At 41.4% G+C, this 27,908-nt stretch overlaps 1 protein-coding gene and 1 non-coding gene across 2 annotated transcripts; one reads left to right on the top strand and one right to left on the bottom strand.

The window, feature by feature from the left end:
* LOC137590226 (astrocytic phosphoprotein PEA-15) lies at positions 1–26,954 on the bottom strand. The gene is made up of 4 exons (XM_068307696.1): positions 26,507–26,954; positions 665–839; positions 427–582; positions 1–212 (listed from the first exon to the last, which is right to left on the bottom strand). The coding sequence occupies exons 2-4, from the start codon at positions 834–836 to the stop codon at positions 148–150; spliced, it is 393 nt and encodes a 130-aa protein (XP_068163797.1). The 5' UTR covers positions 837–839; positions 26,507–26,954; the 3' UTR covers positions 1–147.
* trnan-guu (transfer RNA asparagine (anticodon GUU)) lies at positions 21,278–21,351 on the top strand. Its single transcript has one exon. It is a non-coding gene; the product is annotated as a tRNA-Asn (tRNA).
* Positions 26,955–27,908: the final 954 nt, after the last annotated feature.

Genomic DNA, 27,908 nt, shown 5'->3' with positions numbered 1-27,908 from the left:
GATGGCGTGTGAGTGTCGTGCATGTACGCGTGAAGAGGGGGGCGAGGTGGGGGCGTGTTGGGGTCGATTGGAAACAGTTGGTCAGCTGATCGGAGTGGCAGAAGTGAAGAAGTCGAGATGCAAAGATGGAGGCAAGGGTTCGCCACCTCACACCTTTTTAGGGGGCGGGGCCAACTTGATGATCTCATCTTCAGAGGGCTGGCGAATGATGTCTTTTTTTGGGAGAGAAGGAGAAAGAATCCGTTAGAAACCGAAACTAAAACAAATAAATGCTTTATTTCTCGTGGAGTCAAGAATAAAAGACGGAATCTTTTTGAACACTTTCTCATTTGAGCCATCAGAAACGAGATCAATGAGCCGATCAGGACAACTTCTGCCGCATTAGCGATTAGCTTCATGCATGCCCATCAGGTGCGTTGCCTTTACCTTTGTATTTCTTGGCAGAAGGGATGCGTGTGAGCTTGGTGTCGATCTCATCGTCCTCAGAGATCTTGAGCACGGTGGTGCGATACTCGATCACCCTCGTCAGTAGATCCGGTCGTCGGGAAATCTCGAAGATGTGCTCGATGTAGGACAGATTATCTGCAGGAGAAGCGTTTTTTGTTTTTTTTTTAGCTGGTGTGCCTCCAGTTTCTTTCTTTCTTTTGATTTCTTTCTTTCTCACCTTGGGCCAGCTTGTCGTTCTTCTCCAGGTAGCTGAACCACTCCTTGGAGGAGGTGATGTTGTTGCTCTGGTCCTCGGGGATGTCCTCCTTGCAGGCCGACTTGAGCTGCTCCAAGTCTTCGTTGGTGATGTTTTCAGACAAGTCGCTGAGAAGAGAGCTGTACTCCGCCATCGTCTGGTGGAAAACAGAAAAAGGGAGAGAGGAAACAGTTTTATATCCTGAAAAAAAAAAGATGCCAAAAGTGAAACAGCAGAAACATGAGCTTCAAAAAAAAAAAAAAGAGAAAGAAAGCAACAAAGAGGATCAACTGAGAAAACCCCTGGTGTTAAAATGCTTAACCTGCCCACCTACTTCCCAGACGGAATGGACATCTTAGATGATGAAAATCACAAATTGTCAGAGTGGGAAAGGAAAAGACAAAGAAAATGAGACCAAAAGGCATCAAACAGGTTAAAACTGATTGAAAAGACATATGAGGACAAAGTGGAATAAACACAATCTTGGGCTTTGATTAAGTTTGTCTCTAAGGAGGCAGCTATGTGCTCAGCGGAGGACTGGCTTATGTTTCACAAGGATATCTATTTATATTGATCTTCAATTTACCTGAACTCATCTTTATTAAGCAGAGTGGTTGGAGATATTCTATATTACTCTGATAAAGGTTTTGGAGTTTTTGATTCAATAAAAGAAAGCACTTGGCTTTCATTAGAGCTGCAGAAATCACACTTTTAGATAAAACGATTGATCTTTTTTTATTTCCTAAGTGCAGAAATAAAGTAAATCAAACTTTAATTTGTTGGTATTAAGAATATTCAAATGCTTTACAACACCCAACACCCAAGTTGCACAATCAGTTGCCATTCTATCTCACAACAAAAACGTGCATCCGAACAATTCCATCTCATTCTGTGTCACATAATAGTGCCCCCACCCACCCCCCCACCGGTCCCTGGCATCCATGCATCTGGCAAGAGTCACCGCATCATCATCATCATCATCACTGGCATGAAGCGTCGTCTGCCTCTGATCCGCTCAGTCTCATCACAGATAAACACACACAGAACAGAACACACAAGAGCTCCGTGATGAGTGCTGTGACCTATATAGCAGAGCAGCTGTTAGCGGTGGTCACCGCTAGGGGGCGTCCATTGGCTGTGGAGGAGACATCTCATGGTGAGACCAAGTAATCTTAAAATGCTTCAACCAGTGATCAACACAAAGGGTTGAGGATTTAATATTCATTCATTCAACATTTTCACTTTTTAAATCCACCAGAAAAAAAAGCAAAAAAAAAAAGCAGAAGTTTCCAGCCACCAACAGTGAGAAGTGAGAGCAAGTTTGCACACAGTTGTGAGTAGCAGTGATAAACCTGTTTACTCAGCATCGGATGAATGGGGAAGCTGCAGCATCTGATATGGAGATGAATGTAAGCATTCTGTAAGGCCCATCTGAGGTCACATTTGTCTGTTCTCTAATGGCTAATGGCTTTGGTTCGCCTGATCCACGATCCCAGCCTCCGGCCCGGAGCACAGTGATGACAGAGCACTTTTTCTTGTGTCGAGTGTGTGTGTGTGTGTGTGTGTGTGTGTGTGTGTGTGTGAGTGTGTGTTTTATTTCAATCTTAAATGTCACATCCATCTCCAGCCAGAGCAACTTCCTCAATCAACACAAAGCACTGCGTGGGAGAGAGCAGGGATATGCACCTTAACTCATGTGAATGCAACTCAGGGCTTAATACTGTGTGTGATGGTGTGTGTGTGTGTGAGACAGAGGGGAGGCAGACCGAAACAATGAATGTGTGTGTCTGTGTGTGTGTTTGAGTGTGTGTTGCCTTCTCTCGACCCAGGTCGCCCTGCCTGCGCTCTGTTTTGCACCACAATGGCCCGGCGCTGCTTTTGTGTACTTTCAGAGGAGAAGAGGGGGAAACAATGGCTGAAGTGATGACATTTAGTTTTTCTCCCACCACCTTCATCACATCACCTCTTGTTTTTTTTCTCCACAATCACCAGAAAAGGTTTTCATTAAAATAGTCCCTACTTCAGAATTAAATAAAGTCCTTTATTGACCGACCCCCTACTCTACCTGCTTTCATCAGATATCTGATATTTTCCTTGTTATATTATAAAATTATTGTGTTTTTTTTCTCTTTGTGGATATCTCTTTTATTTCATTGCACACATTTGTAACTTTGGATAACATCACCAGCTAATGGGAAAAAAAAGTGATTTATTAACTTTAGAGTTTTACTTATGAGACAGAAATTTAAATCTGTATTTTTTTTGTCAGAAAAGAGCTTCCATAGTTAACGTTTGTCTTCTTTATTTGTCTTTCAGATGATCAAACCTTTGGTTTCCAGGACAGTTTTTTTTTTTTTTTAGTGGGGAATCGTGGGTCAAATGTGACCAAATGTGGTTTGCAAGGAGCTTCCACCAAGAATACGAAGCTTTATTAGCTAGACTGCACTTCACTATTCGTCTGAGGGCACCGAGGGTAAAATGTCAATCAATACTTAGAATAAATGGAATTCAAGAGGAGTTATTCTTCTTGTTTTTATTATTATTACAGGTTTGGGACCTGAGAGTTGTCTTACCTGACCCTGTGCAGCTTTAGTTGATTATTCCTGCGCTGCCTCTAAAGTGGTTCAGTGGCAGCTGTATTAAAACGGTAGATAAAACTGTTACCATGAGTAAAAGCAGTGAGACCAGAGCAAAAAAAAAAACTACCCATCTCCCACAATGCATCAGCTTTCTGTGATTTTAATGTGAAAATATATATGGATTTTTAATATTCTATACTGTAGACATGGTGTAAGAGAGATAAATTCCCTCTAACCCCCCATACCCCACCCCCCACCAAGTATATGGGACGAGCCTGACACTGCCACCATACATAGAGACCCACTGTGCTTCACATTCTCATGAACACAAACATGCTTTTGTCTGCTTGTTCCTCTGTGTCTGCTGTGTGTGTGTGTGTGTGTGTGTGTGTGTGTAAGAGACAGAAAGAGCTATTACATTAAAAAAAAACAACAACATAATATTGCTTGAGGAAAAGGTAAATAAAAAAAAAGAAAAAAGTTTTTTTTTAAAGATGAAGCTAATGCAAAAGAAATAAAGAAGGAAAAAAACAAAACAAGCAAAGTCTCTCCACTCCATGAACAGACTGAAATGTCATCAATGTTGTGTGTGTGTTGGATTAAAGTCGGATGTTTATTCGTGTTTTTATGTGCAGCAAATCAGATGCTGATTCATAAACTGGGATGGAACCATTTCCAGTTTGATCCCCACCAGAATAAAACTACGGATCCACGAACGTCGTTCCAACCACAATCCCTCACAACTTTCCCCCTGTGAGCAGCTTGAATTATTTTTGCTCTGGCTCAACAGCGTTGTCGATAAATGAACTACAATGGAATGTTATTATCTTCTTTTCCACTGTGACTAAACTGTTAACCCCCACCCCACCCCCCCACTACCTCCACCAGAGGCTGATTTACACATTAGTCAGTCAGCGTCTCTGGCCTTTATATGTACTTTATCCTCATCTTGTTTCATGTTCATGTATTTATGGTCTTTAAATCCAGACACACACAAACACACACACACACACACACACACACCCATTGTACTTTCTAAATGTAGCAGATGTCAATCAGAGCAGTCAGTCCAGTGAATGAACACACTCCCGAGGAAGAGTGTGAGTTGATGAAGACACAATGTCAAGTTCAACAAAAGACGATGCTCACAATTCTACCAACACTCGGAGAGATCAGATGGGTTTTTCATATTTCACAATTCTTCATCTATTGTTTTATATATATATATATATATATATATATAATTTTCAGTCTCACTGATCTTCAATCTGCTGAGTGCATCTTTGTTGAGTGAAGGAGGACACACACACACGCACACACACACACACGCGCACACACACACATCAAAACTCCATTCACCCACACACCAGTGATGTTGCCATGGAGACCAGGACCAGCTTTGCCTTTAGGTCTGAAGACTGTTACCTAGCGACAGGGCAGAGACCGTAATGTCTCCCCTTTCACAATAAAAGCTCAACTGTGTGTTTTTTTGAAGACTCGACGTCTGCACCCGTGTTGCTGTTTCAGTTGCACATTACTCTGCTTTATGATTATATACTATGTTATATAACTAGTGGCTTCTTTTAGGTGTGACGGAGTCTCACGATATGATGGAAATTGGTTTTATATGTATTAAAAAAAACATTTTCCTGTCCATGTCAAGTCTAAATCAGCAAAAAACAGCAATGTATACGTTGTGACTTTAAATTTTGTAGGATGTTGCATCTCTTTCTGTTATTTCTCTTTCCATTTAAGAGCATCAATTCTCGTTGCAACAGAGGACGGGTCTCTGTTACACTGACCCGAGGCAGAGCTGGAGGATGATTGGGGAAAGGGAAGTTCAGGGATCCCTGTTGAAGCTGCTGCCCCCGCGACCCGACTCCGGATAAGACGGATGGATGGAATTCTCGTTGCAATAATCTCATCTTCTTTTGGAAGATGCCTTCAGTCCTGCAGGAGCAGCAGGAGGTGAGAGATATAAGAGTGGGAGGGAGACGAGCTTGCAGTCGCACATTTAGCAAATATCCGCCTTCTAAAGCTACCTCTCAGGTCACCGGTCTCTCCTACCCATTCACAGAGATCATTTTGTATTTGTGGACATGCAGCAAATTGCATTTCTTTTCAAGCATTTCACTCCGACCCAGTTGCTCACCCTCAGTTATTAATAAACCTGCGATAAAAATCATTTAAAAACAAAGCTAAAATTATCCTGGATGATCCACATGCATTCAACCTCCAGGAATAATGTAATCTGACATTTTTTTGTGTGTTTTCAGAAGTAGTTCATCCACATTTTCAGCTAGGACTGCTAAAACATGGTAAAACTTTTCTAACTGTTCTAGTTCTACATTTTTGCACCTGTAGTTGAATTGACTGACAGCTTCTTCTGGTCAAACATGAACCAAACTTGCAGAAACATGACTTTCGCATCCACATTGTGGATCCTGACCCTGTTTATCTCGGCTCAGGATGAGCATGGGATACAGGAACTTGCTCAAGGACACTTGGGGAACAAACTGGCCTTTCAAGGAATTGAACTCCTTCTGAAATTAGCCAAGACAAAATAACACACCAAGGTCTTTCTCAGATGGGTATCCCTGAATGCATCTGGATGTCAAGGATGAGCAGCATGTTTTACAGATTACTATTATTTACACAATATAATACCTAGAGTCTTTGTGTGCTTTTGTCAATACCAAGTTAGCTTGACATTTCACAAAGCTGATAGTCTTTATTACAGAAAACTGAGTGAACAATCATGCCTCAACCCTATAAGTGCCTATAATCACTATTATACGTCTGTGTGATCCGGTGTGACAGAGATGGCTCACTTACAGTCATTATCCTGCAAAGGATTACGAGATCCAACTCCACAGCTCCCCTGAGCTTTAAGAGGCTTTGGAGTGTTCTTCACTCAACTGTTGTGGACTTCCTGGTCCTTGATTGAACTATTTAGGCTTATAGTTTCATTGTTGTCACAGCATTATTTTTGGAATTAACAAAAAAAGAAAATGCCCAGATCCAGATTGTTGAATTAAAATAAGCCTAAAATGAAGTCGGACTCCGGTGACAGTAGTTCTGTTCTTTCATTCCCTCCACAGCGAAGCAGAACCATCGAGTTTGGTCTAAATTCCAGGGTTAGTCGAAGTGACTTATCCTAGATGAGAAAATGAAAGGCTAACCGTGTACTAACAGAACATCTTTTCTGTTTTAACAGCAGCGTTGTGCTGGATGTGGCTGCCGGCTGTAATTAAAGAAATTGGCGCAACAATTTGGTTTTCATAACACTTCCCTTTTTCCCCGATGACTCCCGACGTTACCCGGCCAGACCACAGCTTCTCGTTCGCTTTCATTCTCTCAGTCAGAAAATGACCGTACTTTAAGGCATAAAAAAACAAAAGCAAATCTGATTCAAGATATTCTATTTTTTAAAGGAAAATATCCCTGAGGGTTAATTTATTATGCAATTATGCTACTTTTATTCTAATTTTACGCTGTTTTTCTCATTTAAAAGCTGATTGGTAAAAGATCCTGAGTCTCTCGCTGCTTGCTCCTTTTTGTTTTTTGATGAAATCGAACATTGAAAGTCTTCCCTGTACCTGTGTGTAAACTATCATCTTCTAAAGCAGCAGTCATTATTGATAAGTGCTTAACACCACAGGTGTTAAATCAATCCAGCGTGTCTCTCTGTGGGTTTTTTCCAATAAGAAGCAACAATCATCCCTGCAGACGGCGATGGAGGAGGACTCGTCCAATCAGTGTGAGGTTCACCTCGTCCCGGTTCCACATCATCACCTCCTCGCTCCCTCCACTGCGGCGTCCTGGTGGGCTCCGCCGTGTTGTTACGACACGCTGGGCCTTCTATTTCATTTGTACTGAGGTGGTGGGGGACATCTAGAGCTTTGATTCTCTGCCTGTGGTTATTTTTGGTCCAGCTATTGCCTCCATCTTTGCATTAAATACAACTATAAAAGCACACAGGTTGACAACACGAAGACGATGCAAGCTTTTGTGCACAGATTGATTGAACATTCCCGTTTACGAATCTGAAATTTTTCTATAAATATAAAAATTCTTATTTGGGAGGGTTGCAGATCTGACCCCAGATCTGTTGCAGGTCATCAAAGTTCCTTTAGATCAAACAAAGAGTCCTGGTGGGAGACATTTTCTACATAAAATAATCTTCCTTTGGACACATTATCTATCTGAGTGATGATGTGAAACTTATGAAAAGGAACTTTACTATCTACTGGTTGTTCTATAAACTATGACGGTTCATCACAGTTCTTAGGTTCATTGTACGTTTAATTTTAAATCTCAACGTGTAAAATATGTAGTTGCTAACGCTGTCAAATAATAAAGTGCAATAGAAGCACTGAGCATGAAATTGAGGTCCTCCACTGAACAATACGATTTGCATTTCAAGCACAGCACTCTGGTAAAGCACTCTCAAGACACTGCATGTTCTAATTTCGCTGACTCGTTGATTTACAATAATCTCTTAACACCTGAGAATGGATTCAGTAATGGACGTACTATGATTTATTCATACCAGTAATCTACCAACAGCTCGGCTCGTCGGCTAATGGCAACTGGCACATGGAGACGTTCCATTTGGTAACGTATGATTTTATGTCAGGTGGATTCTGATTGAAGATGACATCAACTTAGTGTAAAACTCTGCACAAACGTAATAAATAAAAATACAATCCTCCCATTGGACCGTTATGTGTGGGCGCCTTCTGCTCTTTCTCCACTTCTTTATTTCCATTAGTCTCTGTTTCATCCTTTGTCACTATTATTCTACTGTTGCATCTCCCTTTCACTCGTCACGATGCTCTTTAGAGCCTCCTGGTGCTCTTTATGGAGGCGACGCAGGTCAGGGGTATCACCGCCGCAGGAGCAAGGGAACATTAATGATTCCTGACCATTAACCTTACTTTGACGCCTCTCTCGCAGGGAACATTGCCAAATTAACGCCGGGATAAAACACTTTGTGTATCCCTATCATTCTGCTCGCCATCGTCTTTGTTTTTATATGTTTGGAAAGTGATTTTCCAACCTTTACAGGATTAACCCTACTCCGATCCGTCATATTCCCTCTCTTTCCCTTCCCCTGGACGAGAAAAAAAAAAAAAAAAGGATATAGAAGTGAAGTGAAAAGGAAGGGTGGAGAAAATGATCGTGTGCAGAGGATTATGGGATAAGTGGGGGGAAAAAGAAGGATGAGAATAGGTTAGATGACGGAGAGGAAAGATGGGAGGAGGACTGGCGCTTTCCCTTACAGACGACCTCGTGTCCAATGAGGCAGCGAATCCTGCCAGAACTTATCAGTTCAAAAGCCCAGAGCGAGAGAGAGGGAGAGGAGAGGGAGAGATACGGGAGACGAAGAAGCACTAATCTAGGGAGAAGCAACCAAACGCTGCAGAATATAGGCCAGTGGCCCATTTTTCATTGAGTAGAAAAGAAGATTTACTGTGTGTAAAAATAGTCTTGTTAATTTAAATATCGTCATCTTTTTTTTTTTTTTATTAACATGTCCAGTTATTGACAATTTCTTCTGACCACTTCTGTTCTCTTTTATTCTCCTGCTTTCCATCCTCAGTTCCTTCCTTTGTCATTTCATATAATGCATTTTTTTTTAAAAAGAATCTGCTAGGAAGATTTAACAAATAAATAGAATAAAAGCAAAAATAAATCATAACATAAAAATAAATTATTACCAGCTACGATGTTGGTGTGATTAAAAAAAAATAAAAACTTAGAAAAATTAGAAACTAATGGCAGTTTCCAGGGGAAATATTAAGAATGAGGCAAAAACAAATGCACAATTTACTCCTGGTTGAACCCTGAAAACAGTTTTTGACCCCTTTGAAACAATTTAATCCTTATTGTGCTTGGTGGGGGGGGGGGGGGGGGGGGGCAAAAGGCAGGATGGCAAAACTAGATTTTGGGTGTTTTTATGGACTTAAATTGACATGAAGAAAAAAAAAAAGGTGCTATGAACAAAAATCTCCACGGCAACAGTATAACACCATCTGCTGTAATATGACTAAAACAGATGCAGACTGTATCTTGTGCTCAGATTTTTTTATTTTTTTTGGGGGGGGGGGTATAAAAGTCTTCCACTATAAATCCTGTGCGGATACTGTTACCGTGCAACCGGGCTTGACTTCTATTCAGTCTGCAAAAGAAATCTGTAGAATCAATAACTTCATGACAGCCTTTGTCAATCACACAATCCAATGTTCAGTTTGATGGAAGCATGATGGTTTATCTGAAAGGACATCAGATAAAGGCACCAATTGATGAGAACTAATGATGAGCAATCAATACAACCGTAGGAGGGCAGTGAAGCGCCAAAGGCTTCCAGAACCACTAATACGGCCGTGGAAAGGAGAAGGTTAATGCTCCCCCAAACCATTTCTGGTGGTTTTGGTTTGTTTCATCCATAAGATGTCTAAAAAGATTCTATTTGTATTTGATTTATCACTTAAGAGTCTATTAATCCGGTGGCACGACTTTGTTTCAGAGATTTTCATCACTCTACCAAACAACTTCTTCCCTTTTCATGTTTTAAAATCCAAGGTCCTCACTTCAAGTCGCCGCCACCGACAGTATTCATCCCTCAAAATTGGGTTAACCGCTCTTTCCAAGGCGCACCTGCCATCCTAAAATCATTACATATAATATACCACTTCATGTGGCTCGTGTGCACAAGTGGTTGTATTGTGAATTTATACATCAGTTAATTACTTTACAATCCTTTATCGTTATGTAATATTAAACGGTTACAGCCGCTTGTGTGTGTTTTTCTGTTTACGTGTATTTTGGTGTGTTCCTCCCTCACAGTTTTCTTTAAGCTGTAGAGGAACACTGTGTGTTTGTGTGGGCCGAGCCAACAATCAATCCGCCCCAAGTGACACACAAACACAAAACACTCACACACACACACACACACACACTGTAGGGAGCGTGTGGATGTGTCGTGCATACAGATAGATAGCCTCGTGTTTTTTTGGCACAAGCTCATGTGAAGCTGGAGGGTGAAGGTCACCAAAGAAAGAGAGAAAAGCACCGCAGGGGACGATCGGTGACAATATTGAATTGTTTCACCGAGTGGAAAATAGTAAAAAAAAACAAAACAAAAACAAATATCACGACAATATGAGCGTGAAAGCATTCAAAAGAGTCCTGGTTTGTCAAAAATGACAAAACATGCACAAAAAAACCCCCTCATCTCATGTCTTTTTTCTGTGATTCATTACAAAATATGAAAATTTACAGTTAAAATTATACATTATCTTTGATTAATTTTGCTGCTATTTGAATCCAAGCTGCATTTTAGAGCTGCAGCAAGATTATCTTTGCTGGCTGTGTTTGACCAGCAGAGACTTTACTTCCTCACCGTCGCCATGGACAAACTTCCTGACTCCGGGTTTAGGCCAGCGGAAAAAACAGCAGCCGCCAAGGGAGGGAGAGACAGATGGAAGAATAGAGAGAGAGAGCAGGGGTGAGAGAGAGGGAGAGAAGAAAGGATGGAGGGAGGAAGATGGGCAGCTGGACTCAAACTAATCCCCTCTGCTTTGTGCAACGCGACCCTTTTCCTCATTCATAAAAAACACCATCACTATGGAGGATCCTCCAAACAAACAACACCGGCATTATGTTACTCTGACAGAACGTCTCAGTGTTCTTACTGTGAATAAAAACTGATTTATCAAACATGTGGGCAAACATTTTACACATTCAGTGCTTTTAGAGTGAGATTAGCCTTCATTTTGGATCTGTGTTTGGGTCGACTACTGAATTTTGGTCAATGCTACCTTATCCTTTAAGTGGATATCTGATTTCTGCAGTGCTCGAGGAAACAATTATAAATGCTTCACTGTCTTTATTGGAAATAGTTGTTAAGAGCATTCACAAAGAACTGAACAGTAGGCTGCCAAGTGCACAACCAAAACAATGGCATGAAAGACGCTAAAATGCTAAATGAGCTACAAAATCCTTATGAAAATTTTTTTTTTTTTAAATTCATCACTAAAAATATTGGAATATAAATTTATGCCTGTTTTTTTTTCTTGGTCAGAGAAAGATGACAACATCAGTAAGATAGTACTCAAGGGGTTATATTTACATAAACCTTCAAATGTAGTTTTTACTACTTTATAACTCTTACATATGTTTAGAAATGTTTATTTTTCAAAAACTGTGCAGCATAGTCCAAATTTTAAACATGTTTGCGGAATCAGACGGTAGATTAAAAAAGCTTTTATCCAGCATTCCTTCTGCAGTGGACAATCCTGCATTAAAATCATTCAAAATGACGCATTTACTTGCCTTTATAGCCTTTTGAATTACAGCTACGAGCACCCACTCATCTATTCAGGAGCAACAGCTAGCTAATACATTTATAGGGTAAATGCAATCGCTGACATGAATCCAGTTTAAACAGTTAATGAAATATTTATGTCCTACAATGGAGAGGAAGGACACCGGAAGCCACAGTTTGAGTCTAGATTCAGGTCTGCGTTTGGAATCAGCAACTAAAGAATCTTGTATTGATATAACCGTGCGTTGAATATTATTACGCCTTCATGATTTCCCTCATAAAAGCATTTTATGTTGCAGAACGATGAGGCTGGGATACCTCTACAGGTTTCTTTTTAATGCAAGCATAGCTGCAGGGGAAAATTGATGGTTACACATGCGTAACACATGTGCACGAGTGTGAGCGAGAGACGATCATCCCGTCACTGGAGCAGCCCTTCTGCTTAATCTAAATTCTAAATGGCAAATGCTTCATAGTGGCTGCAGGAAAAAGACCAGATGGCTATGACTAAAACCAGAGAAAGAGAGAGAGAGAGATGCCAGATGTGATGTGGAGAGATTTAGAAAGAAATGCTGGCGGTGTGATATAAGAGAAAAAAACCTCATCTAGCGACTAGAATGAGGTAAATGTTATAGTGTGTGGAGATGCAATCCTTTGTACTTCATGTAATCAAAATGGAAATCTTGTTAATTCTCAGCCAAACTTCAGGATTCGGTGACCCATGGCAACGATGCTGCCACGCATTCCCAACATCGCCGAGCGTCGAACTAGGATTAATTCCCTAATCCATTAAAATCCCCGCTTCCATCTGCTTAATCTACCGTAAGGAAATCAGTAACCTTCAGCACCTGATAAGTCATCAGTCTGGTTTTTTTTTTTTTTAACTCCATGCATCTTTACGCTGTGGCTGCCATCGGTGACGTCAGCACCTTTATTTCATGATGATCCTGCAGCCGGTGGCCACAGCCATCCGAACGAGAAAACGGCCTCTGAATGTCAGGATTGATGACAAAGCGTTGCATCATGCAGGATTCTGCTGTGAGTCGCTGCTCGCAGGTCTCCTGCGGTTGATTAAGTGTTTCTTTTTTGAGTCATATGATGATGCAACAACAGAGGAGATATTTCCTGATTGTCCTCCTCCTGTAAACCGCTGTGTCTGGAGCTAAAGATGTTAGACAGCATCCAAGTGTTACAGAACAAAGAAGATCTTGTTTATTTTTGTTGAGCCAGTCACGAAATAGACCGGAAACCATGTCAACTCCATGTCTTACATGATTACATGGATATTTTAAAAAGGTACAGTTTTCATTGGGACGCAACAGACGAGTCCAATTCCATCTAGACTCTTCCATCATTCTGCACAAAGCAGCAGAATGATGGGGGGAAAAAAATCATGGAAATGTATTTGTGTCGTCAATGCTTCATTAGTGTTTGGGCTTTATGGAAGATAAAAATATCTTTGCGCCTCTGGGAGGAGAGACGGAGAGGAAGGGAGGAGGTGTGGGGGTTGGGGGGGGGGGATGAAACAAGGATGTGAGAGAGTTTTTATTTTTTTGTCGGGAACGTGCACGTGTTTCTGGGCTGTTTGCACGCTTGTGCAGGAGCCAGACGGGCGACAGCGACATCATTTCGGCGCGAAAAACTTCCAGGCAAAATATGACTTAAGGTGCAAATGATGAGCTGACATCAGCTGCTCCAGACATCCTGCTGTGAAGTCAAAAATACATCCGGATCCTCATCTCAGCATCCTTCACTTCTGCTCTGGCATCAAAAAACACACCTCAGAGTTTTGCTGCAGTGTTTGAAAGAGAGTGACATTTTATTTTAACATATTCACATATGGATCCAAACCTGAACGCACACGCACACGCACACACACACAAGCACGCACACACACACACGCACACACAGATTGCTAGCTGTAAGCCAAGCCTGCTGTAAACAGGTTTTTAACACCTGGTTGTGCTATTTTGCAAATAATCCTTAAAATTTGGAGGGCTTTATGAAAAGTTCTACCACAAAAAAAAAAATCTAAAGAAATGGAAATATGCATGAAAATATATAAGAATAAACAACTTGTAATTAAACGTTTTTATAAAAGAATACGATCTGTAAGAAGAGTCTACATCAGGACTGGAGATTATTAGAATGTCTTTCCTGACTGTAAATAATAAAATACAATAGAGACAAAGGAAGCCATATTGAACTAAAGATGTTTTAAAAGAAGTTAAAGTAAAGTAAAAAAAAATACATTAAAACAACTCAAATATAGTGAGATAATAGAAAGCAAAGTTAAAAATGTGTATTTCAAGATGCCTCATGGACGAGATGATGTTGCTGATTGGACGATTAACGTCATATGACTGTTGTTGGGGTTACAGGAGCATCAAAAGAGGAGCTTGTGTCAAAAACATATATTTAATAATATATGTTTAAATATTTAAAAGAATACTGTATTGGAAAAAAACACAACAACTCGATTTTCTGTCTGTTTCTGAAAACAAAAACAACAAATCAACAGATAAGTGTGAGTGTTTTCAGGATTTGGTTGGCAGTCGTGTTAAATATTTTGTCACTATCCCGGGAAAACATGTTCCTGACACCTTGTTTTCAGTTTATGACCATTTTGTTAAAACGGTTCATCAAGTTTAACGAGTGGAGAGATTTTTATCGACTCACAACGGAGCGTTTTAATGTGGGATAATGTGGGATATATTTTCACTGGACAGCAGTGACTTGTAGTTATGTGGTTTGACGAAAAACATAAAATGATCTGGAACGTCCGTGTCGCACATGGATTCAGAAAACAGATGAAGTACTCAAGAATTTGTTTAGACAAAGAAACGCTGTGTGATGAGAAAAGCAATCAGATGATCTCTCTCATGATCAACTGATGATGAAATTGGTTGCACAAAAGCAGGGAATTTAAAAAAAAAAGATGTGCAGGGAAAGAGCCTGAGGGAGAGGAGGAGGAGGAGGAGGAGGAAGAAAAGGATGGAGGGTGTGAACCAGGGATGAAGCGACTTGAGACCCGTGACGTTCGAGTTTCTTCACGAGTCGTCTCCTGATGAAAAGACGAATGCCAGATGGCAAAAACCGTCCCTCTAATGGCGCCTCGTTTTCCTGGGGTGGAGGATGGGGGGGGGCATGAAGTTCACATGACGCGTCATTTGAGGAGTGAAGAGGTGAAGAGAACAACTATATTACTGATCTGACATTTGAAGAGGGAGCAGCAGAATTTACTTTTAAATTACTTCATCATGTGAAGCCTGTAGTAGACATATACTGAGCTGTGGCATCGCCATAGTAGGATTCAGAAATTTGCACCCAGGTTAGCATTCGCACCTGTTAGTAGTTGTTATTTTCAGCTACTTATCTGCTGTTTGTGACTTTATTTTTAGCACAAAGAAAACAAACTGATGCTTTTTTTTTTTTTCTCAATCATTTGCAAAAAGCAGGAAAATGAATGGACTTTCATGTAAAGCTGTTAGAAAGCGCGATCGTCTTTCAACTGTCTATTTCCAGAAGTCTTTCAAGGTGGCATGAGAAGCACGTCTCATTTTAATTCTCACCTCCCCACAGTTTCCAACACCCTTTCTTCACTTTCCAGCCCCTTATGTCTCGTTCCTGAAGTTTCTACACCTTAATAACGCCTTCACCACTTCAGCACTATCCTCCCTTTTATCACTTTCCTCTTTTACCCCAATCGAACTGCTCGTACAAGCTCACACACTCTATTTTTTCTTTTGAGTCTTCCAACATTTTGCATTCTTTTGTGTTCAAGGTCGATCTTTAGCGCTTTTAAAAATCTTGACATCTTTCCTTTGAATCTCTTTTCGGAATTCAAAGTGATGTCAGTAAAGCTCTCAGAGATGACCTTGCTATTATTTTGGTCTAAATGTGGATCAAACCTTGATGTTTTCTATTTTCAGAGTCACATCTTTATTGTGCTTCAAAAATGAAAAATGTCAGCAGAAAGCATTGACAAACTTTTTCTCCATCAGTCTGAATTTTCAGCAGATTTTTTCCCCTATTTGGATCAAGGTTAAGATGGTTCACTTTATCTGCATAGATTCAACATTAACAGGAATCATTTTTTAAAATTTTTAAAAAAGAGTTCCAGTTTGCATTCCCTTTTTGTGCACCAATCGTGTCTTTTGCACCAAAACTGGGCTTCAATTGTCCCATAGGGACAAATAAACTTTTTTTAATTGAATTGAACATGCTCCAGATTGTGTTAAATCTGCCTCACACGTTTAAACGTCGCGCCGGTCGGCCGATGCACGGCTAAAAGTTTGCATTTGCTGTTTGGAATGCGGCAAAACATCATCGTCGTGTGAATAAAATGCAAAATAGACACGCAGGTTTTCCAACATCTATCTTCATCGTTCACATTCCTGCACGTTGTAGGTGTATTTGTATGTTCTCCAGCGTGCATCTGAATTTGACAGACACCTACTCAAACCCACGTTCTCACCCTTTACTGGCTGCTATCATCGTGTTTAACATCGTGCCTTCTGCAAAGATGTTCCTGCCCCCCCGTTGCTGCCCTGTGGTATTTTACGAGTGTGTATTGTCCCCGAGACTCTGGGTTTGTTTCGGCCTGTCGATCACGGCACAGCAGCTGCTGTTTCATCCGTCAGGGAGGAGATGGAACTGGTGGAATGTGACATTAAGTCAAGAGCTATACTTAAGTGCAAATGCAAGGGAATGGACTTTCAGGGGTTTTTAGCTATCAGATATTTTTCATGCATCTTTTTTTGTTTCCACACCTAACATCCATTTCAAGAGAAAAAAACTTCAACATTTTGAGGATATTTCAATTTAACTCAGTTCACGCGATGCATGTATGCAGATGATGATGTAATGTAAAGAGTTGAAACAGAAGGACTCAGCCCGGATGTCGTTATTCTCCACACTGATAATGGGGTTTATCCCGCTGTAATGCACTGACGCTGGCTCCGGTCCAGATGGAGAGGCAGCAAGGAAAAGGAACAGGATGCTGTAACTTCTCCCTCACACAGTGGACAAGAGCCACAGCTGCAGAGACACACACTCGAACACACACACACACACACACATACACAAGAGATGAACATAGCCAAATCAACCCACGCCTGCATCAACCCACATGAACGCTCGCCATCGCAACAGCAACAACAAAAAAACCCCAGACACAATCGACATGTTTTCCTGCAACACAGAAAACACTCGCAGCGCAGTTTCACGCCTTCATCACAGAAACACGACAAAACGTCACACGATTGCACAAATACAGTATGTCAAGCTGCAATCAGGCTGTGAAGAGTATCTTGGTTTACAAGGCTTATTTTATTCTGACAAACACACACCTACACACACACACACACACGGACCTTTGGCTGGCTCCTAGGATGCAGATAATGACGGCATTAAATCATGATATGTACACAACAGCAGCCTGTTCTCACTCCGGTAGATCGATAGCAGAAGCCTCGTCGGACCGGAGGCGGCGTTCTAACGCGGTTGAGATGAAGAGAGAGAGATGGATCCAGGTTAGGCTGGGGGATGGATGGCTGAAGAAGAGCTTTCTATCCTTTGTAATAGTGCCTGTTAGATTCTGGTGGTGATCAGGCTCTAAAAACTGAACGCACAGATTTCTGGGTAGTGACATCATGATGGTTGCTTTGCTGTCTGGTTTGCGCTGTCTGAGTCCAGTTAGTAAAAGTTTTTGAGATTTAAGCAGCAAATATCTTACATTAGTACAAAAAAGGGTTATTTTGTCATTGAAGAAACTTGTGTCTTTGTCTGTGAAATATTTTAAATGAAGAATTAAGAATCGACTGTCAGCAATTTGGAGAAAGATAGAAAGGACGTGGGCAGAGATAACATCCACACCCTGAGCTGTAATCGACTGGAGCTGCCAGTGGAAGCACAAAAGATGCTGCAGAGATGAACCCCGAGACAAAAAAATGGGGAGAAGGAGGAGGGTGGGGGGGTGGCACAAGAAATAGGGAGGGAAAGGAGAGGGGAAAAATGTATGGATGAAAGACAGGAGGGGAAGGAGGATGAAGGAAAGGAAGAGGAAGGAGAGGGACAATTCAGGGCGGGGTAAGGCTGAGTCATCATGGTTACAGCCATCATCTGAGCCTGGGACACACACACACACACACACACACACACACACACACACACACACACACACACACTAAAAACAAGCTTTACTGACCGATTTCCCCTTCTGTTTCACTAACGGGGACCTGAAGTCAAATGGGGGGTTGTGGGAAAGGCCCGTCTGGATCTGAGCTACTGACCCCATTCTGACACACACACACACACACACACACACACACACACACACACACACACACACACACACACACACACACACACACACACACACACACACACACACACACTTCCTCCATCCTTTGCCTCTCTTCCTCTCTCGCTCTCCCTGCATCTCTCCATCGTTCCTCCAGCAGTGGAGGAAGACGGGGGCAATTCAGATGGAATGAACCTCCGTTGATCACCCTGCACTGGGGGGACGTTAAGACATCCAGTCGGAGCGATTTACCCACCCGGCCTCCATCGTCTCCTCTCATCGCGGCTCCATTACGCGGTTTCTATATTAACACCACCGCCAATGGACTCACTGCAGGAGACGATGGTCCATCCTGCTATTTCTCCTCCACATTAGAGCGGCAATAATTCACCGTTAAATGTTCCCGTCGGCGAAGCCGGACTATAGGGACGATTATGACCATGTTGCTCTAAAAAAAAAAAAAACCTGTAGAGGAGTTGCTTCTTATTAAGTTTAACAAGATTAAACAAACAGACTCACGTTTGGCAGGTAGAATATTTTTTTTGTTTAATTATTCTAAAACAAAAAGCACAGCTGAAGTCGATGTAAATGTCATCAGGCCTGGAGGTGTTTGGTCATAAATCAACTGAAATTTGGATCTGAAAAGATGCTGTTTTACACATTAAAATATGTTCTGTTCTTAAATTACTTTAAGAGCTGAAAGAAGTTGAAAAAAATATTCACATGTATGACTGTAAATTGTTTGGAAACCATCATCCTTCAAACACACAGTCATAATAATGTCATATAAAGAGCAGATACGCTGCCATCACGGCACAATGAGAACAAACTCAGGGATATTGCTTTTTCACAATATAATTAAAATGGATTATGAACTAAATAGGACTTATTATGGGAGTAGCAGGAGAAGAAACATCATTACTGCTAATTGGTTTCAGTTTGTGGCTCCGTCTCCTTTACAACACTCATCGGTACGTCTGGAGTGTAACTTTCATCACTCGGATTGCTCTGATTCAATTACAGCTCCTGTCAGGCAGCTGCTAACGTTCACAACACGTCCTTGTTGTTCTCCTAATGTGACACCGGATGCTCCATGAAGTCGTTAAAAAGGAACACGAGCGGCGATGCTTAAGGAGAATCAGGTTTTTCTGTCTGCCCAAGCTCCGTCTAGAATCCCAACAGATGTCGTCTGACAGATAGTAACACTGGTACACACACACACACACACACACACACACACACACACACACACACACACACACACACACACACACACACACACAGGAGGGTGTGATTTGGTTTGTCTACTTAAATATTGAGTTAATACTGCTTTTGTGCAACGTAACACATCAAGAGGTCAGCTGGAGCAAAAGATCACATTATAAACCGATTCCCCGACATTTGAACTCGGTCTTGAACTGACATTAGCTTTCTGGATGATGAGCTAACTTCTTATTTTTATTAACCTACTATTGGTTATTTGTCTCAAGTTAACGTTCCATTTCAGACTTTTAGACTTTATTGGCCACTAATAGTCGAGTAAAATTAAAAAAAAAGAAACTTTTGCAAAAAAATAAATAAAATAAATTAAAAAATGCTGCAATAGCAAATTCTTCCTTACATTTAACAATGGTTATGGATTCAGTTTCCGTTTTCTTACATCTATTTCGTTCATGTTCGTGAATCTTTTCTTAAAAAATACAAATAGGTACAAAAGCAAGTTTGTGAAGTTGTGAAAAACTCTCTGCCCACATGTTGTGATGTATTTATTAGCTTCACAGACCTGCTGTCTCTGCTTCTGATGTGTTTTATTTACAGTTATCAAACATTAAATAAGTTACAGACCCCCGTGATGTACTGGCGATGCGTCCAGGGTGTACCCCGTCTTTCGCCCATTACCAGCTGGGATAACCTCCACCAACACCCGTGGAAAAGGGACTGCAGACGTTTATGGTCGTCCAGTCTTCAATAAAATGGATGGATAATCTGCAATACGTGACTGAATGCAATGCAATACAACGAAAATAAACCTTGGTTCTGAATCTGAATCTTGTTTTTTTTACCTCTTATCTCTTGTAAAAAGGTTAATGGGGAAAAAAAATTAAAGGCTGACACAAAGTAATGTTCATTACTGTAAATAATAAATGCGCCTTTCAAACCACGCTGCACTCAAAAAGCAATGTCATTAAGGAAAATGAAGGACACACGCTTAAGAGGATGTTACCCATTAAGATGAATTTCATATGAATAAAAAAAAAAAAAAGCAAAAGTAATTTAACTCCATGCAAACACTTAAATCAAACAATGACAAAGGCAGATGTGACTTGTTGCACATCGTAGGTTTAGCCTGTCTAACAACCCAGACAAGGTTTCACATTAAAGCTTCTGTGGCCTTTGTGCAACGGTACAATGCATTTGTGCAAGCTGCAACACCTCGAGCAGAAGGTGGGTGCACGGGTCCCCAGAGGGTTACGTAAACAGCATCAGCAAAGCGAGTGTGATGCCTGCATCACATTTTATCAGTCTGAGCTGAAGCGGAGAGAGGAGGTGCGTGTTGTGTGGTCGTGTGCATGGAGACGATGAATTTTTTATTTCTGTGGCAGGAAGGTTAACTGGATTCCCAGGGCTTTTTTTTTCTTTTTTTCCAACCGCACATATAGCATGTAAACATTCCACATACTCCCGCTATACGATGGGTTTGGAGATAATAGCACCATGATGCATTACGGGCTTCAGCAAATGAGTTCAGGAATGAATGGATGCTCATAACTCAACAGTAACTGCTGTATAAAAATAAATTTAAAGTTAAAGCAACATGCATTTCACCAAAACTCTGCCAGTAAACAGTTTTTCGTAAAATGCATAAGGACTAAATAGGACTAAAAAGACGACTGTGAATCACCTCAGCAACACAAAGTGTCTCATCAAAACATTAATGGCTCATCAGTGTGACTGTTATAAACTCAGACTGTCCACCCACAACACAATCATCTCCATCAGACACACAAATATCCTCATCATCCAAAGTGCAGATGAAGAAACACCAGATTGCCTCCAGGGAGGGCTCGCTGCTCTACAAGTCCTTGTGTGTCGCATGACAACAACAAAAACTCTTGAAAGTTATCCTTTTTTTTAATTAAAAAAAAAAAAAAGCTGCCAAACAGCAAATTTCTGAACAGAACAATCTACAAAATTCATCATGATTTACAGCATCTAAAATTTTTCTTAATATTACAGCTTCATGTTTTATTTTAGCGGGACATGATGGAATATTTTCATCCCTAGAAACAAACAAAAGATAAACAACAAAATAATTAAAATTACTTTAGAATGCGTTTGAAGGTTCTGACTTTCTTTTCTTTGCAAAGTTTAGATACTTTGTCTCTGTGGCGCAATCGGTTAGCGCGTTCAGCTGTTAACCGAAAGGTTGGTGGTTCAAACCCACCCAGGGACGTAATGATTTGAAACTTCCCCCACTGTGGGACTAATAAAGGAATACCTTATTGCTATTGCCTCGTCTACAAGAAAGTTGATGGTTGGATAGCCTTTTCAACAAATTATGTCCGATATTCCACCAAGCACATGAATGCATCACAAAGGTTGACCTAAATGTAAAGAACAGATGACATCTGTGTGTGTTCAAACACACATTTACACTAATGTTCACACTGAAAAACAAGGTTGGAAAACAATTGGACGCAGGGAATAGTGTAACATCTGAAACACACACACATAAACACGCACACACACACACACACACACACATGCGCTGCAGAACTGTGTTTACCACCCTCCCCTTCTGCTTCAATCGAATCAACTCTTCATCAAATCCAATCAGACCCACTGAGGCATTTCATTTGGAGTCAGGCGGCTGAGTAGATTATGCACACGTACATAGGGGAATAAAACCAAATGTACGTGTTTGTGTGTGTGTGCGTGCGTGCGTGTCCACGAAAAAGGAAGTAAATATGTGTGTGTTCACATCCACGTGTTTGTGCATGTGTGCGCTGCAGCCCATCTGCACCGCTGCTGCATGTGTGTGAGGATTAGTTCATGCATTATTCTGGTCACTGTGAGTCGCTGCCAGTCAGACAGATCAGGCTTTTCAAACACTCGCACAGCTGCGTCAAGGCAGGCGACACCCGGCCGTTATACTCCTCCATCCATATGGACATTAGAATTCCCCAAAACTCACAGAGCCATTGATGCATTGCTTTATTCAGCTCCAGGGAGGAGTTCTGCAAACTCTGCATCAACTTGTGTTTGCTTGGATGCAATGACAACAGTGGGGATCTGTCAACAGGGGGAAAAGCAGGTTCTTGTTGGGGTAGACATTGTTTTTTTTTAATACAATGTGGAATTATAATGTCTCCTTCCAGATGTTGATTGAGTAAAAAAAAGCCTGACCTTGGTCATGCACACAATTATAAATAAATTCTGATTAAAAACTGTGACTTGCTGCTCATTTTCCAGCATGAAAGAACATTTTTGATGCAAATTTTTACGAAATGGCATCAACTTAATCAGGTTAACAGATAACTCTGAAAGGAGATATTGCATATTCACGCAACGATGGGTTCTAGGTGGAGGTGGGTATTCTATGTATATTGGTAGCATATATAGAATAAAAGAAATCTGTGACAGGGAATAAAATCTGATTGGAACAACAGGCTTCCCCTTTTACGGCACCACTTCCTGTTTGGCATCCAGCGCTCCAGCTATGTGCAAAACAATAAACGGTGTTTGTTGCAGATATTTTCAAACTAGGGGGCGTATGCTTTTGGTTCTGGTTTCTGTCGCAGACCAGAAATGCCCCTTCCTGTTGGCACTTCCTGTGACCCCAGCAGCTGCGTCAAAAGCAACAAGTCAAGTTTCCTTTCACCTCAAATACAAGTGTGAGCGTTTAACAGCTGTCTCTATCGGAATGTTTGAAGCTCGATCAACAAACGTGCGAGAATCGAGATTCCTGAGTAGTCCAATAATAAAAATTTAATAGTAATATTGTCACTAAAATATACACACATTCAAGTTTGAAAAGAAAAGTAATATCAGGAAAGAATCTCAGATTAAGGTTTTAAGAATGGGTTTAAACAGATCGCTGACTCAGCCAAGCTGATTTCCTCCGACAGATTGATCCAGATCATCGGGATCCCCGACTGCAAACACCCCAAGATCAGATATACACCCGGGAGGGAGGCCATGAAGGAAGGGCCTTAGAAGTAATCCGGGTGCGAGGAGCGACGTGATCACATCGTTTGGTTTGTGTTAAAATCCTACCAGCTGGATGATCTGGAGTCAGACAGTTTTCTATTTGTTCGGCTTAAAATCTCGGTCCAACAATCTGAGCGTGAAGACATGACAAGAACGTAAAATGATCTCAAATTCAAATATTTCTATGTCGATTAAAAACAAGTTTCATCTCAAGCTGATCCGAGCCGCGTTCGCTGTCAAACCAGACGCCAAATGTCTTTGCAACAGATTTAATGTTAGTTAATGGGGACTCAGCAGATGGTGAAAGTTTATGTCCCCTTTGATAGGGGCATAAAAAGCTGAAAAAAAGCTCAGGGGGCTTCTTACCTGATGATTCATTAACCAGGTGGCAGCCTATTAAAACGACTTCTATGAAACTGATGTTCTCTCCATCATTTTAAGTTTTTTTTTTTTTTGTTTTAACACGTCTTGTCGATCTGCAACTAAAACATTTTCCTGACTGGACAGAAAACGTCACTATTTACACGAGTTCTGGATGTTGGCGCTGACCTAAACTTGACCAAGGCAAACAAGGCAAACAAACGTGCAGCAGGGGCAGACGAGAGCAGACGAGGGCGCCGCTGAAGGAAGGGATCCTCTCCTGAAAAATCTGCTTCCACGATGGCGAAGCTTCTGCTTTGGGACCTGATGTGATTTTAATCACTCTGTCTGCCGACGTCGGATTAGCGCCAACGCTATAGTCTTTATTAAACTGAGGCTTGTCCAACAAGTGGATCTTTAAAAATAGATGAAAAACACTTCATTTGGGCGACACTTTACCTGTTTAAAAACCCAAATCACACAAAAAGTTGATCTTATTTAGCGTTAACGCTTATCAAAATGAATCCCGCCATCTTCTGATATCTCCTTTAGCGCCCCCACAAGATCGATCCTTCTATCTCTCCTTCATTTTATCAGTTTTTATGTGGATGCTAACCACACAGATCGTCCAAATGTTGATGAGTCCAGAATCATCTGTTCACAGTTTCAATTCCTCATTCTCACCAGATTTGCAGACGTGACGCGACCGACGCCAGACTTCATTCTGAGTAAAATTGAGTGCATTTATAGTGCAGACACGCTCTTCCTTTCAAGCTAATAATAATAACTTCCCCATGTGAGATTCTTTCTGTTCTTTAATCTGCATGTTGTGTAAATCCAGCCTGACGTCGCTCAGGTTCCACCACTTTAACACCCGTCCTCCCGAAAAACTGTGTTTGACTCAGAGCCTGTAAACACTCAACCACAAACATTCCCCTGGCGGCGGTGGAGGGTCAACCGACACCACAGACACACACACACACACACACACACACACACACACACAGGGAGGAAGTGAACCCTGGAAAGGAAGTGCATTTTGGGGGTTTTTTGCATTGCATTTTTTTTATTTTTAAATTTCCCCCATCTGAGAAAGACAGATCAAAATGTATCAGAGAGCAGAGCGGCTCCCAAAAGCTGAGTCAGGGCACACACACACACACACACACACACACACACACACACACACACACACACACACACACACACACACACACACACACACACACACACACACACACACACACACACACACACACACACACACACACACACACACACACACACTGTTTTAATGAAGGACTCTCATGCGTTTGCTGCACTGGGATGGTTTAGCCTCTCATAAAAAATGCACACTGGAATGAATGGAATGGAGCCTCGGAGGAAATGAACCAACAGCTGTGCAGAATCACAAACTGAGAATTGTTCGTGTACAGTATGTGGATGTGCTGAATGTGTGTGTCACATGGTGTCTGGATACAAAAAGAGCATTGGCTAAATTTGCAGCTCAGTTTCCCCTCTGGACCTAATATTTTATTCATTATTTTATGAAATAAAACATTCTGGATCGCTCGACTCGGAGCCTTACTTGAGTCCCAGAATCTGACATGAACTATATCTAACGGGGCTTTAATCACCCAAGTTTTTGTCCATGCTTTGGAGAAATGATCAATGCAGTTCAAAGCAAGTCTTGTCATTACTTCCAGCGGAACGGTTTGGAATAAGAAATCAGTGAGTAAATAAGATCTACAGTTTCAAGCTAACAATGTCAAGCCAGTTTCTAGCTGAGACCTCAGTGTTGCGTCTTTTAAAAATGCCTGAAATAATTTAATGAATCTTTGCGACTTGAAGGAGTACAATATCAAGATGATGATCATGATCGACCACCAAAATCTACCAAACTGTTACATCATCATTTGTCTGGAACTTTTTTGACTAATCCTGCTCACAGACAAACTAACGTCTGTAACAGGATCATCGGCTCGGTGGAGATAATAATCTTCCAAATAATACTATAAATAAAAAAGACAAAGTTATGCAATGCCAAAGATAATAAAACATGAAAAAAGTCACAATCATAACGGCTTCACATTGGATGTATTGTTTGAACAGTAGCTTCTATGCATTTAATCATACTTTAGGCAAAATAAAAGCTATAGAAGTTCCCTCTATTACATAAGATGCTAGACATAGACTGTGCAGCTGCATTAGGTGACATAAACCAGTCATAGGTGACAGACGAGCAGCCAGCATCCGTCTGCCCAGCAGATATGCACTTCTTTCATGACAACAGACACATCCATTCATAAAAGACCAGCCTTCCTACACACACACACACACACACACACACACACACACACACACACACACACACACACACACACACACACACACACACACACACACACACACACACACACACACACACACACACACACACACACACACACCAGGGACAGCAGTCACAGGTGGGCACCAGAGTGGAGCATAACTGGATTTTAAAGGTCCAAAAGAACCTCAGGGTTCCACCTCATGTTAATAAATTAAGTAAAAAATTGAGTAACTCATCACATTCAACAGGAGGTGATTATAGAGTCTCTGCACGACTGTTGGTCTATAAAATAATGAAAAGGACACCGGACACCTGAAACCAGTCGCTCCAAAACCAGCACAATTAGTTTAATCAAAGGTGCGTTTGGGTCCTTCGGGAAAACGGAACGCCGGGTTCCGGACCCAAGACGTGTTAATTGAAACAACAACATTACGTCACAACCGTTTCAAATTCAAAATACCTTTATTTTAACTTTAAAAAAAATTTTTTTTAGCGTACGCACCATGAATGCCACATTAAAAAAAATAAAATAAAGAACTTTAATCTCCCTTTTATGCCACGACTGAGCCGGAAAATGTGATTTTCCATGCGGTGTGTGAAGGAGGCGCCTTTTGTAACGGTAAGCGAGGGGAGGACCGGAGGAGGCTGCGGTCCGGTCCACGAACGACACCCCGGAGATTTGAAGCATATAAACAGACACACTCACCCCAGGGGCAGCAGCAGCAGCAGCAGCAGCAGGGGGTCGGCTACAGATGCGGAGGAGAGATGCGGGAGTGTGCGTGAAGATGATCCCCGGTTGTCACAGAGAGCGGCTCCGTGGGAATTTAATGTCGGCCTATGAGAGAAGAGGACAGGCGCGCCGTGGGTATATATATTAAAAAAAAAAAAAAAAAAAGTCCACTCCGTCCGGTTCCGTTCACTTTCGTCTCAAGTCGTTCAGTGATGGGGGGGGGGGGGCACCGAGGCGGTCAGATGGACACCAGGACGCGAGTGGGTTCGACTGTCAGTCAGCGTTTGGGAAGATTGAATTCAGGAATGCCGGAATTCGGACGGTCGTGACTCCGGTTTCTGTGCGCCTTCTTCGGTGCCCGCTGCTCTGTCACCGGCGGCTGAAGCGTGGAAACGCCTTTTCCTCTCTCTCCCTCTCTTTCTCGCTCTCCCTCGGTCACGGTTAAAGTCTGTTTCGGGCGGAGATCGCCTCTCATGACAGATGTCTCACTCTGTCAATTAACCGATCGCTTAAATTTCATCCGTTCACAATTAGAGACACCAAATTGATGGTTTGAGCTCCACATCTGTATATTACTGTTATTTTGTCGCGTCACTATGGTGGATTTAGACAAATGTAAACATTCTGGCTCCGGATTTACTCAATCACTTGGTCCAGATCACAATTGAATGTGTGGTTGATCATTTTTATGTAATTTCAACTATAAAATACTTTTTTTTTTTAAAACAAAAATTAAATGCCCATGACTTTATGAAAATTAGAGATGAACAAGAACACATATTAATTATAGATATACTCTTAAAAAAACACACAAACATGACAACTATTCATTATGAAGAGTTTCATGATTTTACACATTTGCTCCTCGAAAAAAACGACAGAGGGAGACCTCTTTATATTCCCTCTCTTGATTCTACATTCCCTCGGACTCTGACACACACACACACACACACACACACACACACACACACACACACACGCACATTTTTCAAAGCTGATGTCACTGTGCTATGCAGTCCACTAAACCATCCTTGTTTCGTCCTCTCCATCACAACACACACACACACACACACACACACACACCAGAAGTTGTCCAGCTGTGCAACATGTGGAATCTATGCAGCTTCATATCTGAGCTCCTAACCTTCATACTGTCGTTACCTGCATGAGGAACCTGAAGCGCAGCTCTTATGATTTGCAAACTAAACACACAAGCCTGAATATTTCATCTAGAATCATCCTACATCTCCCAGAATGCCACTAATCAATGTCCAGAAAAGACACTTGTAGGTCTGTGGTTTTAAGAGCCAGCGGATGAAGTGAGTCTTTCTAGGAAATGAAAATGAAGACGGAATGTGATCAAACTACTCATCTTGCT

The sequence above is a fragment of the Antennarius striatus genome, chromosome 23, assembly GCF_040054535.1.
Source record: "Antennarius striatus isolate MH-2024 chromosome 23, ASM4005453v1, whole genome shotgun sequence".
Lineage (NCBI taxonomy): Eukaryota > Metazoa > Chordata > Actinopteri > Lophiiformes > Antennariidae > Antennarius > Antennarius striatus.
Note: the sequence above shows the minus strand (reverse complement) of the source record. Positions and strands in the feature narration are given on the sequence as shown.

Coding starts and splice junctions, on each gene's coding strand:
- LOC137590226 (XM_068307696.1), bottom strand. CDS start 836: ATGGCGGAGTACAGCTCTCTTCTCAGCGACTTGTCTGAAAACATCACC. Junction 583..664: donor GAACGACAAGCTGGCCCAAG/GTGAGAAAGAAA, acceptor CTTCTCCTGCAG/ATAATCTGTCCTACATCGAG. Junction 213..426: donor TTCTGCCAAGAAATACAAAG/GTAAAGGCAACG, acceptor TCCCAAAAAAAG/ACATCATTCGCCAGCCCTCT.